The sequence below is a fragment of the Mobula hypostoma genome, chromosome 19, assembly GCF_963921235.1.
Source record: "Mobula hypostoma chromosome 19, sMobHyp1.1, whole genome shotgun sequence".
Taxonomy (NCBI): domain Eukaryota; kingdom Metazoa; phylum Chordata; class Chondrichthyes; order Myliobatiformes; family Myliobatidae; genus Mobula; species Mobula hypostoma.
In genome coordinates, this window is record NC_086115.1 from 20,780,320 (window position 1) to 20,796,143 (window position 15,824).

The following is a 15,824-nucleotide window of genomic DNA, read 5'->3' on the forward strand; positions in this document are numbered from 1 at the left end:
AGTTGGCAAGGTGGTCTGTCCTTGGTTAATATTAATTTGCATAGACGCAGAGTGTTTCTGTGCAAGTGCAATGAAAGGGTACTGCTGTTTGTTCACCACTAACCACTTGGTCTTGATGGTTCAGACCTACAATCACATGACTTGGTTATGTAGCTCCGAATATTTGAAAGGTTGGGTCAACAATCATAACTCTCATTACCATTACCTACTGCCTTGAGCATAAGGAAAAAATACTCACTGTTCCATGCCACAATATGGTAATTTTAACATTTTGGGAGAATGAGGACCTAAAGCAATGCCTCTGTCAACTACCAGGAACAGATGCCGGCCACATTGTCATCATACTTTGAAAGTCGATACAGTTATAGAAAGTACTCAAGGTGGATCACATTGGCAACAATGAAGAATAGGGGAAATGAGATGGATTTCAGCCAAATCTGACTGATAGCTACAGTCCAAATATTAATCTTCTCAAACGACTAATGAATTTATCAGCTAAAATTTTAAAGATAAAAATTAATTGGAAACATGTTTTTTTCCAGAAGCCAGCAATAGTGTTAACATCTGCAAACTGTTCATTCGTACAAGACTTACAAAAAGTTTTACACAAACCTGTTGCTGGACACTGTAAATGGTTTGTTGGGGCTGTTGATATTGCTGAAAATTAAACAGACAGCACAGTGAAAATCAAACAATTGAATATAACATTCCCTGCTATCTGTACACATATCCCATTATACCACATAACTAAACTCCCAGGAGCATCTCTTCTATCACATTATCACTAATGGAAAAGAATAAACCCAAAAATTGTCCACAAACAGCCACTGAAACCATGCTTACAATGGTGTTTCCTGACTCTCTCCCATTAATGTCCTCACATACACAAAGTTCTATTTTTAACACAAATTCTGCAGATGCTGGAAATCTTGAGCTACACACACAAAATGCTGGAGGAACTAAAGCCAGTCTAACAACATCTATGTAGGGGTCTGAAGAGTTGACATTTCAGGCTGAGACTTCTCATCAATATTGGAAAGAAAGGGGGCAGAAGCCAGAATGAGTTAGGGGAAGGGGAAGAAGTGTAAGCAGTGAACAGTGTTCAAATTTTAGGAGTAGGGATGTTGCGTTTTATGGTGACATCACAATGCTGCAAAACAACAACTTTCAGGCTATATGTCAATGACAATAAACCTGGCTCTGATGGGTGCATTCAAGACTACAGAAGTCAATCCATGATTGTTGAGACTGGTAGGATGGAAAGAGGGCAATGGGTTTGGGTGGGGAAAGGGAAGAGGGGTGGTAAGGAGTGTCGAGCACATGTGTGAAATATACTATGAAAGCAGTATATTTACAACAGTTGACAAAGGGACTAGGAAAACTCAATGGAGTAGCGAATGTTGTTCCATTATTACAGAAGGAAACCAAGGATAATTCAGAATCAGAATCATTGGCATACGTCGTGAAATTTGTGCTTTTGCAGCAGTACATCGCAATACACAATAACTACAATAAATTAATTTTCAGTTCAGAAATCTGATGGCAGAGGAGTTGTTCCTGAAACTTCTTCAGGATCCTATACCTCCTCAATGGTAGCAATGAGAATTAGGCATGACCTGGGTGACAGGGGTCCTCAGTAATGGGTGCCACCTTTTTAAGGCATTGCCTTTTGAAGGTGTTCTCGATACGGGGAAGGTTAGTGCCCATGATAGAGTTGGCTGAGTTTATAGCTTTGAGCTTTTTCTGATCCGGTGCAATGGCTCCTCCATACCAGATGGTGATGCAATGTTCACCACAGTACATCTGTAGAAATTTGAGAATGTTCTTGGTGACATACCAAATCTCCTCAAACTGCTAATGAAATATAGCCTCTGTCATGCCTTCTTTGCAACTGCATCAATGTTGGGTCCAAGATAGATCACTAGAGATGTTGACACCCAGGAACTTGAAACTGCTCACCCTTTCCACTTCTGACCCCTCGATGAGGACTGGTCCTTGACCTCCACTTCCTGAAGACCACAATCAATTCTTTGGTCTTACAAAAGTTGAGTGCAAAGTCATTGCTACAACACTACTTAACCTATTATGTCACTCCTGTACACCATCTTGCAACATCTGAAAATCTGCCCATAGTTATGTCATTGGCAAATTTATAGATGCCATTTGAGCTGTGCCTACCTACACAGTCATGAGTGTAGACAAAGTAGAGCACTGTGCTAAGCACATATCCTTGAGGTGAGCCAGCATTGATTGTCAGTGAAGAGGAGATGTTATTTCCAATCTGTACTAACTCTGGTCTCCTAGTGAAAGAGTCAAGGATCCAGTTGCAAAGGGAGGTACAGAGGCCAAAGTTTTGGAGCTTGTTGAAAGCTGTGCTGTAATCAATAAACAGAGCCTGACATAGGTATTACTATTGTCCATGTGATCCAAGGTCAAGTGATGAGCCAGTGAGGTTGCATCCACTGTAGACCTATTGTGGCAATAGGCAAATTGCAGCAGGTACAGGTTTAGGCAGGAGCCACGGCCAATCTCTCAAAGCACTTCATCACAGTAGATGTGAATACCGCTGGGCAATAGTTGTCGAGAGAGCTCACCCTGCTCTTCTTGGGCATCGGTATGATTATCACCCTTTTAAATCAGGTAGGAGCCTCCGACTGTAGCAGTGAGAGATTGAAGATGTCCTTAACACTTCGGCCAGATGGTTCGCACAGGTTTTCAGAGCCTTACCAGATACGTACACCATCAGGGCCTCTTGCCTTGCTAGGGTTCACTCTCCAGGATAGAGGTCACAGGGATTCACAAAAGTGTAGGTTTACTCTCCCTTTCAAAAAAGTGCATAAAAGTTGTCGAGCATATCTGGGAGTGAAGCATCACAGCCACTCATGATGTTAGGTTTCACTTTGTAGGAAGTAATGGCCTGCAAATCCTGATGGGCATCCAATTTGGTCTCTAACCTCAATCGGAATTGTTTTCTCCTGGAAGCTACAGTCTGGTGTGTCTCATGTCAGTGGTTGGGAAGTTACTGTATAGAATTGTGTAAAGGATTTATGAGTGTTTGGAAAACCATGAACTAACTAGAGAGAGTGAGCATGTCTTTGTGTGTGGTGTCATGTCTTACAAACTTGATTGTGCTTGCCCAATGAAGACAGAGGGCAGTGGTTGAAGGGACTTTTTCTCGCTGGTTATCTGTGGTTAGTGGTGTTCTGCAAGGATTTGTTCTGGGACTTCTATTGTTTGTGGTGTAAGTAAATGACCTGATGGCAATACACTGTAGATGGGTGGGTTGGTAAGTCTGCAGATGATATGAAGATTGTTGGTGTTGTGGGTAGCATGGAAGACTGGCAAAAAATACAATGGGATCAGTTGCAGGTATGGGCAGAGAATTGGCAGATGCAGTTTAACCTGGCCAAATGTGAAGTGTTGCACCTTGGTAGGACAAATGCAAAGAGAGCATTTGATCACTTGTGCACTAAGGGCAAGATCCTTAACAGTGTTGATGAGTGGGGGATCTTTGGGTCCAAGTCAAAAGCTTCCTGAAAGTGGCTCCACAGGTTTATAGGATAGTCCAAAAGGCATATGGCATGTTTGTCTTCATTAATCAAAAGTTGCAGCTTTATAAAACTCTGCTTTGGCCATATCTGGAGTATTGCATACAGTTCTGGTCGCCCCATTACAGGAAGGATGTAAAAACTTTAGACCAGGGGTGTCAAACTCATTTTAGGTCACGGGCCGGATTGGGCAAAATGCAACTTCATGCGGGCCGGATCAGTTGTGCACGTGCGAACGCATGCGTGCGTGCTCCCACAGCTTTCGTTGCCTTCATTTTTTCAACCTGCTCTCATGTGTCTCAGTCTCTGCTATAACTACAAAGTGTCTCACTTTACGAATTTCGTTTCTTCATACTTTCTTATGCAAGTATTATTTTTATGATTGGTATTAACTTACAGTCATAGGCTACAAGGAAGTTGTGATGATAGAGAGAAAAAAACGATGCTATTTTGGCTAAGATTGTTTTGGGAGCCACACCCTTTCCATTAATAAACCACTTGAAATTGAACATTAGCAGACACAAATGTAGACCTAATGAAACAAATTGTAAATGTAGGCTACATAACTGCACCTAGTTTTTATTAGCCTGCTTCCAGCAATCAAACTCAGACAATGAACAGTTAGCCTCAAATTTTTATTGAAGTGATCACATTTACAATAATAGTCAGAAAATGAATAAATCACAATATTATGACACTCAATATTTCATAATACTGACAGCGTGACTCCAGTCAACCCCATCCGTCCAAGGCCTCGATGAGGCCGCAGAAAACGTCATTCGCCGTTGTGGTGTTTGTCATGGGCACCATCTCCACAAACTCCTCGGTGACAAAGATGCATCAACACCACGAATAAATATTCCCAATTGAGCTACATCAGTCACGTCGGTGCTCTCATCAATTGCAATAGAGAAGACAATAAATAACTTCACTTTGCCTTTTAGTTGACTGTTCAAATCAAGGTCCCTGATTCTCTCTGCCACAGTATTTCTTCACAAGCTGATATTACCAAAAGCCTGTCTCTTCTCAGGGCACACCAGCTCAGCCGCCGTCAGCATGCATGCTTTGATGAATTCCCCCTCCGAGTATGGCTTTGACGCAGCAGCTATTTTGTTGGCAATAATATAGCTGGCCTTGACAGCTCCATCATGAGTCTCTCGACTTTTGGTGAACACTGATTGCTGGTTTTTCAGACTGCTTCAAGTTCATTTACCTTTTGCGTTGAGTCATCCTGCGTACTTCCATATTTTTCTGTGTGACATCTCAGTATAGTTTGATATTGTACTCTTCTGCCACAGCCACTTGTTGTGAACATACCAGACACACAGGTTTGCTGTTGACCTCACAGAAGGAAAAACGATCTTTCCAATTATGGTTGAATATTGGACCTTCGATGTCAACTTTTCTTTTCTTGGACAGCATTTTGAACCACAACAGCAAACAGTCTCAGCCTTGCTACAGGTGTTAACTTACCCGAGTACTCTGTGTGTTTATACTGTGTCTGACGACACAAGTGGGGCCCTAGTGATCTTCAGTGCAGGGTGGTAGGTGCTTATGCACAGCGGGTGGTTAAATGCCGCTGATTGTTTTCTAAGCACACACAACAAGCTGCCGGCGCGGCAGGCGACACAGACAGCGGTGGGAGAGAGTGGCTCCCGTACAGATACATAATAAATGGTCGTGAATATACTCTCCCCTCCCCCCCCAAATCATCCCGCGGGCTGGATTGGACCCCTTCACGGGCCTGTAGTTTGACACCTCATGCCTTAGACAGGGGTTTCCCAGATTGCTGTCTGCATTGGAGGGCACGTACTATAATTTAGAGGTTGGACAAACTTGGGCTGGTTTTGCTGGAACAGCAGATCTGATGGAGGTTTATAAGGTTGAGAGACATAGATAGAGTAGACAGACAGTATCTTTTCCCAAGGGTTGAAATGGCTCATATTAGAAGGCACACATTTAAGGTGAAAGGGGGTACAAATGAGATGTGAGGAGCAAGGGGGCAAGTTATTATTTTTTTTAAAAACAGAATGTGGTGGGAGCCTGGAATGCACTTCCTGGGGTGGTAGTAGAGACAGAAATATTAGTTACTTTCAGAGATGTTTAGATAGACACATGAATGTAAGAGAAATGGGAATATTAATTTAGTTAAGCATTTGATTACTAGTTTAATTGGTTCAGCACAACATTGTGAGCTGAACTGCCCGTTCCTGTGCTGTACTGCTCTATGTTCTTTACTGGAAGCTGAATGAAATGAGTGCAAACAAAATAGCTCTGGGAGTCCATGGGTTTGAAATTTACCTCAGTCACAACCTCTTCCTTAACAGGGAATTAGAAAATGAGAAAGGAGGAGTCAGAAGCAGACAATTGCAGATAACAGCAAGATATTAAATTAAACTGAGAAGAAATTTTCCAGCGCAACAGGAGAGCTGGAAGCAGCACCACTATAGTCAGGATAACCAAAAGAGGGAGTCCTGAACAGAATAGATGAACAAAGAATGCTCCATATATCCCAAAACAAAATATCAAGGATGAACTTATGCAGATTGTCAGTTATTTGCTTTGTGTGGGGTTTAAGTTGTTAATCAATGACAGAACAAGTTCAGATGGGCAGGAATGACCTCAGGGTTTGGTATAGAACACAACATTCATGTCTTCCAAGAGGAGCACAGGTTTGTTATTGGGTTTGGAGACCTGCATGTCCAAACGAACTGGAGAGCTGTGATAGCTGGAGTCAGGGCCTTGTGCTTTGGCACTTGTTAGGGTCACCTATGCCAAACAGGTCAAAGGGTATAGGCCAGACGACAAGTGGTTCACCAATCCTCCAAGTTTGGGGGTTCAGCTCAGGGCTAACAACCCTGACTAGTCAAAAAAAAATTGTTACGGAAACAGAAATGAAGAATCGCTCTATAGCTGTGTGCAACAGCAATGGAGGACCTTCACTGTTGCCCTGAACGCCAGCGGTGTAATGGGAAATTAAGTACAACATTCATGTGTAGGTTGATAAATGATAAGCAACATTTTTGTGCAATTACTATTTCCTACAAGAAATAATCTATCCACCTACCCTTGATACCGTAAATTCCGGTGTATAAGCCGAGAATTTGGCCCTAAAATTAGGGGGACGGCTTATACAGAGGGCGCCAACTTTGGAAAAACGAATACACGGAAGACAGGTCGTATTTATTGGCTGTTTTTGAGTCAAATTCGTTCCACTGTCGATGCATGAATTCTTTGAATGGTTTGTTTAAACTCACACCTAGTGGCTGGAGCACAGACATCAAACCACCGCGGATGACTGCAATGTCCGTATTTTCAGTTTTCAATGTTGCTTTTGTCTCACCTGACAAGTGCGCCTTGAACATGTCCCAGACAAGTAGCGGCTTTTCCTTCCCGAAACCTTTTGGATGTCGACGTCACACCTCTTTAACCCACTTCAAGCAACCTGCTTCGTCCATCCAGCAGCGTTTTTGGACGTAAACAACAACACCCTGCAGGAATTTTCTGAGCAATCTTTGTTTTTTGTCTCAGCACAAGATCACGTCTATTCATAAATCGGGTGCACCAACTTCACGTAGCTTTGAAATTCTCGCTGACCTCACAGTGTTTTTTGTCCCATTTCAACGCTTGAACTCGAATCATTTCTCTGGTAACAAGGTATCCAGACGATCGCTGGTGATTCACACACTCTAAAACTTTTTCTTCCCGTTCTGGCCACTGGTATGTTTTCCCGCGGTTTGCACATTCCTCTTTGGCATTTCCCTCAGCGTGTCCTCTACCTTTCTCCACTCTCTCACTTGCTTCCCGTTTACACTAAACTTCTTAGCAGCTACAGAATTATTCGTTCCTTTAGCAAAATCAACAACCCTCAGCTTGAAACCAGCATCATATTGCATTCGTTTTAATCTTTTGTACATGGTGGTCACAAACTCAATACTGAGAACATGTACTGATTCCGCCACCCTGTGTTATGTTTTAACGAAATTACGATGGGTGCTAAATGGTTTCACGGGGGTTACATTCCAGAGGATTCTTTACCATTGGAGACCTAATCAAAAATTTCCCTCCTTGATTTATTTATTAAGAATTTGCTTATAACGCTCTACAATGTGTAGGCCTGCTTTCTTAGCAGGTACTGGTTCACAGAATTTCCAAGTTCCGGATCCAGCAAAGCTGAGTACCAGCATGTGAGATCTTGTGATCTTTTCTGGTTAAATCAAAAACCTCTACAAAAGGGGCTGGCTTATACAAAGGTAACATAAAAAAGTCACTTTTTTTTAACCTTGAAAATGGGAGGTCGGCTTACAGATAGATAGATAGATATACTTTATTAATCCCGAGGGAAATTTGGTTTAATTACAGCCACACCAACCAAGAATAAAGCGTAAATATAGCAATACAAAAACCACCAACAATCAAACAACAAAATGCAAACTACGCCAGATGGAAAATAAGTCCAGGACCAGTCTATTGGCTCAGGGTGTCTGACCCTCCATGGGAGGAGCTGCACGTTCGATGGCTACAGGCAGGAACGACTTCCCGTGCCGCCAAGTGTTGTATCACGGTGGAATGTGGCCGAAGTCCAACAGTAAAAAGTTCAATAACCAGTCTGCAAACACGTTCCTTGATCGTAATATGCCCCCGGATTGCACCATATGTTGTTAACCAGATCAGTAAGCACCCAACTCCTTTACGCTTACCGCTCTCAGTGCACTTCCGGTCAGCCGGGACGGTATTACCCACCTAACTCCTCTTCTCCATAAGTCTCTGTTGTCTCGACCCGGTCCTCTTTCCTCGACTATATACTCCGGAATATATGGTATTTAATGGCATTTCAGTTTTTTTTGGGAGAGGACTATGAACTAGTTATCACAGGCCAGGCATTCAATGGTGTGACCACTTCCTGACATTCCAAAGCCTTTCCACAAAGCACAAGTCAGGACAAAATGGAATGTCTTCAATTGCATCCTCCTTTCCTATTGTCAAGAAGTTGTGAGTTACTTGTTCTGCAATTACAACTGACAATGTGGTCTCCTTTACACTGGCAAAATAAAAAGCAGTTCAGGTATTTGCATGCAGAATACCTACACTCATCAGCAAGTGTGACTCCAAGCTTCTGGTCGCCTGTTAGTTTGCACCCCTTCTCTTTCAGGCTTCCAGCATTGTTCCAATGAAGCACACCCATCACCTCCCAATTATCTGACAACTGCAGCTCATCAATGTCCAGCAATTGCATTTCACATCCCTAGCACTCTTTTATCCCATTGTGGCTTTTCAAATAATTATTCAGCTTCTTCCATTTACACCTCATCCAGACAGATCTGTCTTCACAGATACTAATCCTTTACAGCACCTTGTTCAATTTCAAGTATCCTGCATCTAAAGTAGCTTAATTTTGTATTAGGGCAATAAGATGAAGGCTCATTTTCAGTAGCAAAACTTTTTTTACGTAACTTTTAAAATACTGCCCAGTTTCAATAACTTTCCATATCTAATCATTTATTTTCCCTCACTTTATTGGTTTCTTATTCCAATATCAATGGCTGACCTTTGACTTTTCAGCATGCATTCCACTAATTCTGAAGTTAAACTAAACTAAAACTGGAACATCTTGAATTGCTGGAAGCGTGGCAATCTCTATTCCTCCTCCATCATCTCGCCCCCAGGTCTACACACACCCCCTTGGAGGTTCACACCTCGTCCAATATAAATGCTGAGGTGTTGAACTCCTGCTCCCCCATGACTTTCTTCAGAACCTCGAGGTTCACCAGACTCTCAACTGTGCCCTGGTTATCCTCGTCAGCCATAGTGAACGAGTCTCTGGTTATCCTGTCCTCCGAGTGTTCCAGTGCCAGCCTCTTTCTGATGACAGCAATCGGGATTTGCACCTCCAGTTTAGACAGGCACAGCCCTCCACCTCTATATCTGGCATATAATACCCCGTCGATGGTATCCTGGGATCGATGGAGAACCTTGCTTGCCGTCGCCCTGATCAGCTGGCCCAAGTCCTTCAGCGAGTTCTGTGACATTTTGTTGAGAGTCAGACAGTATAGATCCCTGGGATCATGAACGTCCTCATGAGCTCCATCTTTTGTAATGGCTTTAGCTTTGCTGCCTTCAAGCTCTTAAACCATTTCGCCAGCTGCAGAGGGTTGTAAATCTAGTCAACTCCATCTTGGGTACAAAGTATAGCCTACAAAGTACCCAGAACAACTTCAGGGCAGTGGTGTCTCAGAAAGGCAGCATCCATTATTAAGGACCTCCAGCACCCAGGGCATGCCCTTTTCTCACTGTTACCATCAGGTATGAGGTACAGAAGCCTGAAGGCACACACTCAGAGATTCAGGAACAGCTTCTTCCCCTCTGCCATCCGATTCCTAAATGGACACTGAATCTTTGAACTCTACCTCACATTTTAAAAAAAAGGTATTTCTGTTTTTGCATGCTTTTTAAAATCTATTCAATATATGTATACTGTAATTGATTTACTTGTTCATTATTATTTTTTTCTCTGCTAGATTATGTATTGCATTGAAAATTTCACGTCACATGCTGGTGATAATAAACCTGATTCTGATTCTCAGGCTAACTTTCCTGTTAAAATTGCTTTACAATACATTAGAACTCGAAGGTGCAATTTTATACCCAATGCAAAATACTCTTAAAACATACTGCCCCTGCCATAGCCTCAAATTCTAATCAAGTTGCAACATGACTTCCAATGGACCCCAGCATTCAATTCAACAAGTATACCTTCAAGACTTAAAGTGACACCCATCTTTGCATCCCTGACCTGCAATGTTCAGGAACATTCACTGACTTAAAAAATAAGTCCAGTGATTTAAAGGGTTCACCGCCTCCAGCAGTTTGGAGTTCCACCTCCAAGAAGTAAAGGGGCAGAGTATACACAAATGGCTACACCCATGAATATGATAGAATTTCTCAGCACACTGCTGGAAACACTAAAGCTTCGACAATCCCACCTGCTGTAATGCTACAGCTGCTGCTGCTGCCTGCTGTTGAAGGGCTGCTGTCTGGGTGAGCTGATAGCCTGTTGCTGTTTGGGTGGTGAGACCTGCTGCCGCCAAGGCCGTCTGTTGCGTGTACATTGCTGGAGAAGCCCCCAGCAGAGAGGGTTGAACACCAAGTGCACCTGATGGAAACAGCAGATTTTACATTATGGTAAAAGGAGCACAAAGTTATGGAGACTGGAGCATCTCTTTTAAACAAAATCAGTAGATTCGAGTCTGCTGTATAGTGATTAGTAACAATGTACTGTTGATAATTTTTTGCCTTGCAGTATCACACACCACCATTTACAATCAAAAGTTAGAACAATAGGCCATTCAGCCACACAAACCTATTCTGCCGCTCAACAGAATGGGACAAGTTCTTTATGCTACCTTCTCTTGATCCTCAAGGACTCAGCTGCCACAGGTTTATACATTTTATTTATGTATTTAGTATTTAAAGATACATAACTGACTAAGTCCTTCCAGCCCAACAGGCCACACCATTCAGCAACCCATCTATTTAACCCTAGCGCAATCATGGACAATTTACAACAACCTAGCAACTGGTACGTCTTTGGAATATGGGAAGAAACTGGAGCATCCGGAGGAAACCCACGCGCTCACAGGAAAGACGGACAAATTTCTTACGATGGTGTTGGAATTGAACTCTGACACCCGGAGCTGTAATAGCATCGCATCAACCGCTATGCTACTGTGGCGCCCCATGAGAAGGTCCCAAAGAGATTCAAGCCTCACAGAAGAAATTTCTCACCATAATCTTAGACGGGCACGCAACAAGGCCCTCAACATCTGGGCTCTTGAATGAAAGTAAACGTTATCTCTCAGCGGTCCGTGTCACCCTGAGAATGTTATGCTTTAACAGGATTGCACCATATTCTTTAAACTTCTACGTTCTAGCCTACTTAACATTTTCCCAAATTATACAGCAGAGGCCAACTTTTTGAACAACATCTCACTATAAATTGAATCCTTTTCTCTATTTGTTCTCTCACCAGCTTTTGTGCTACTGCAGATATGGTTGCATATATTCACTCTCTTCCTCCAAGACATTAACTGTAAAAACTCATAGCCCCAGCACTGACTTCAGTGTTACCTCAGTGACAGGCTGTCAACCTGAAAATGACCTTTCTTGCTGCTTCCTACCCATCAGTCGTCCTTCATCCATGCAAGCTTTTATGCTCTAACATCAGTGGCTTTTTTTTTAAATTTTATTTTTATTTATATAAGGAATTCACAATTATCATGTACTTTTTTCACACATATAACCTTTTCCATTTTTTTATATGTATAAAACTACAATTATTTATACATTCTTAAGTACACATTGAGATGATATAAAAGGAAAATAAACATTTAAATAGATAATTATGTACTGTGGTAAATCTAACCTATTAGGCTAAGTAATGAAATTAGTTGTTAAGAAAAATGGTAATAATAGTTTCCATACAACCCTTCTGGACCATTTCCACTGGTCCAAAATGTTGCATACAAGCCTATATACCAATCATTGTAGGTGTTTATATCCCAATTTGTTCGTGCTTGTTCCTGCCCACAGACATAATTATCCAATCCCTATGTACTTATTTACTTAATTTTTCCATCCCCTGTAACCTTCACACGACTCTTACGTTAGAAATTAACAACCACAGCTGATTAAAATACATAACCCAGGCTGACATTTTAATTGTGTATTAAGTTGGTTTGAAACACCACATAAAATATTTGCAACTGCGGCTCCAACTTCACCCTCAAGGGATTCCATTGCACAATTTAAAAAGCAAGGGAATTCAACCCTTTGTCCTTGTTAACTACCAAGTAAGTTAAATGGAAACTGTTATCTCAGTTTCACTGCTAGATCGAATGTCAATCTTTCTAATCATTACAGATTCTGAAAGTGACCTGCTGTACTGCTGACAAAGCTGAGCACTTCTGGAGACTGAACACACAGAGATATGGATGTAGAAATATAGCTCCAATAAATAACATTACTAGCCACACTGACCTGGCTGTGTAACAGCAGCGGAGAACTGGGTGGTCCAGGGGGGATTCTTCTGTCCTCCAAACTGAGCCATACTCAGGAATCAAGCAAATCACCTTTAATCCAATACTGTACAGCTATCCTGGAATTTAAAATGACAACCACGATTAGACTTGTGAAATTCAATATGCAAAAAGTAATGACATTTATTTCGAGACACTAGTCTGCTGAAATTTTTGATGTTTGTGTTATCTCATGTGACAGGGCCAATATCGGCAATTCCCTCAGGGTTAAGGCTAAGCAACCATGCATTGTCCCACGGCCCAGGCATGCACTCTCCCCAAGGTGAAGGATGTCAACAGCTGCAGGGAGAAAGGCAGTCACTTTGCTCACCAGAGGTGAAAACCCAAGCCTCCTACTTCCAGATGCAAAAGTGTAAGCTGTCATCACCCCCAGGAACAAACACCCTCCCTCTGCATATCCCCAACTGAAATGTGCTGCACCACACCGACACCCAAGGTAATTGGCGCCACGACATCCAGCCTGTACACGGAGTAAACACTCACAGTGTAACAACTTCCAATGGAAGTTCCCTTACTGCAATGATCACAAAAGGTAAAAACATTCAACCTGCCAGGCTGATCGTTCCTGCACCCAAAATAAATACACACATTGCTGGTGCCGTGGGTAAGAAAGATTCCAACACACCAGAACGAGTGCAAAAACCCTCTGCCATGTCAGTTAAAAAAAATGTGCTGTACCAGTGCCAGAGGTAAAAGAAACCAACAGGTAAGAGCCTGGGATAGAACATAGAAATGTACAGCACAGGAACAGGCCGTTTAGCCCACAATATTGTGCCAAACCAGCTAAAATGCAAATCAAAAACACCAACTAATCCCTCCATCTTCCTTACATTCACGTGTTTATCCAAACGTCTCTTAAAAGCTTCTAATGTATGTGTCTCTATTACCATACCAGGCAGCACATTCCAGGCATCCACGAACCGCTGAGTAAAAAACTTAACCCTTACACCCCCCATGAAACTACTCCCTCTCGCCTTCAATGCATGTCCTCTGGTATTATAGACATTTCAACCCTGGGGAACAGATACACAATAAAAACAACCACAATACAGCATAAAAACATTGACAGATTACCCTCACCTCACTAGCGCCGGGGTTACCCAAAGTGCACGGCCCCAGGGCCTGGGGTTACCCGCAGTACACAACCCCAGAGCCCTGTTGACGTCCCCAATCCCCGGGGTCACACTTCCAAAGTAACTGTACCACGGGTTATACCTTCATGCACCCAGTGGCCAGGGTCAAGGCCGCAGTGGCCGAGACCAGACACAGTGCATTACCTCACCGGGTGAAGGATCTTAAGGACCCGCGTACTGGGCCCACAGTAAACCGTCTCACTGGGCCGACTCATCTAAGTTGCCCGCCTTGTGCTCCCGTTACAATTGGCTCCCTGCTCTTTCCTGTTGGCCGCCTTTCGAGGCGAAGCTGCACCACACCATGCCTTGAACGCGCTTATTGTCGCTCTGTCTCCAACCGTGTGCAAAGCCTCAGGCAGACGGCACGACAATACTCACCGAGGCCTCCATCAACCGGGAGCAGCCACAATACTGAGTACCGCGAGCCGACGTCAGCGCGTTCACTGACGTCGAACGTATACGTGACGTCAAACGCAGGGGATACGCCAGCTTGTTTAGGATGACGGGAGAGCAATGGCGCAAAGTCAAGAAGGTGAAAGTGGCCGCTGGCAGGCGTCGCTGCATCAATGAAGCGTAAACAGCCCCTTGCGATGGTGTCGCGACGTCTGACAGGGTAGAAGCCAAGCGACTTCCCTGCCCAGTATAACTGTTTAACAACTAAACAAGCTAAAAATGCTGGAGGAACGCAGCAGGTCCCGCAACGACTATGAGAGGAATAAACAGTGGGCGTTTCGGGCAGGGTGAAGGTTTTGATGAAAGGAACCGCCAATCGGTTATTTCCCTACAAAGTTGCTACCTGAGCTGCTGAGACAGCATATTGCCTCATTCCTATGAACACCTCAAGCATTTTGTCGCTTGATCAAGATTCCCAGTGAATACAGATTCAACAGGTCCCTACGCTGCTCTGCCACGCCTGCCCTAAACCTGTGCCATGCCCAGACAACAGGTACAAATATCACCCAGAAGATCATAAGACATAGGAGCAGATCTAGGCCATTCGGCCTATTGAGTCTGCTCCACCATTCCATCATGGTTGATTTATTATCCCTCTCAACCCCATTCTCCTGCCTTCTCCCTGTAATCTTTGATGCCCTGATTAATCAAGAACTTATCAAACTCTGCTTTAAGCACATCCAATAACTTGGCAGACACAGCTGCCTGTGGCAGTAAGTTCCACAGATTCACCACTCTCTGGCTGAAGAATGTTTTCCTCATCTCTGTTTTAAATGAGCATGCCTTAATTCTGATGTTGTGCACGCCGCTCCAAGACTATCCTACTATAGGAAACAGTCACTATATCTAGGCATTTCAAAATTGGATAGGTTTCACTAATATTCTCCCCCTCCCCTCCCCACTCCCACATTCTCCTAAACTCCAGCAAGTACAGGCCCAGAGCCATCAAACGTTCCTCATATATTAACTCTTTCATTTCTGGGATCATTCTTGTGAACCTCCTCTGGATCCTCTCCAATGCCAGAAGATCTTTTCGTAGATAAGAGGCCCAAAACAGCTCACAATATTCCAAATGTGGTCTGACTAATGCCTTATAAAGCCTCAGGACCTTGCTTTTGTATTCTGGTCCTCTCAGAATGAATGCTACCATTGCATTTGCCTTCCTCACCACTGACTGCCTGCAAATTAACCTTAGGGAATCCCGCACGGGGACTCCCACGTCGCTTTGTGCCTCTGATTTTTGAATTTTTTTCCCCATTTAGTCCACACCTTTATTCCTTCTGCCAAAGTGCAAGGCTATGCACTTCTGGAGACTGTATTCCACCGTAATACTGAGACATCCAATTTTAGCTTCTCCTTCTCAAGCTGCTGAGAGAATTCTATCAAAGTATGATCACTGTCTCCTAAGGAGACAGTGATCCTTTACCTTAACCTCTCTAATCAAATCTGGGTGATTGCAAGGCACCCAATCCAGAACTGCCGTTCCCTGGGAAGGTTCAAACACAAACTGCTCTAAAAAGCCACCTCAGAGGCATTCTACAAATGCCCTCTTTTGGAATCTATCATCAAGTTGATTTTCCAAATCTATCTGCATA

At 43.2% G+C, this 15,824-nt stretch overlaps 1 protein-coding gene across 3 annotated transcripts in view; it reads right to left on the bottom strand.

Moving 5' to 3' along the window:
* The window catches only part of ccar1 (cell division cycle and apoptosis regulator 1), a 61,050-nt gene extending 46,614 nt beyond the window's left edge, over nt 1-14,436 (bottom strand). The window contains exons 1-4 of one of the 3 annotated variants that reach the window (XM_063071507.1): nt 14,155-14,436; nt 12,585-12,702; nt 10,532-10,701; nt 613-657 (exon numbers count right to left, since the gene is read on the bottom strand). In XM_063071507.1, the coding sequence (XP_062927577.1) occupies nt 613-657; nt 10,532-10,701; nt 12,585-12,654 (285 nt within the window). In that variant the 5' untranslated portion in view covers nt 12,655-12,702; nt 14,155-14,436. Of the gene's footprint in view, nt 1-612; nt 658-10,531; nt 10,702-12,584; nt 12,703-13,920; nt 14,118-14,154 lie in introns of those variants that run through there. The other 2 variants (XM_063071505.1, XM_063071506.1) reach the window with 2 other exon arrangements.
* Nucleotides 14,437-15,824: the final 1,388 nt, after the last annotated feature.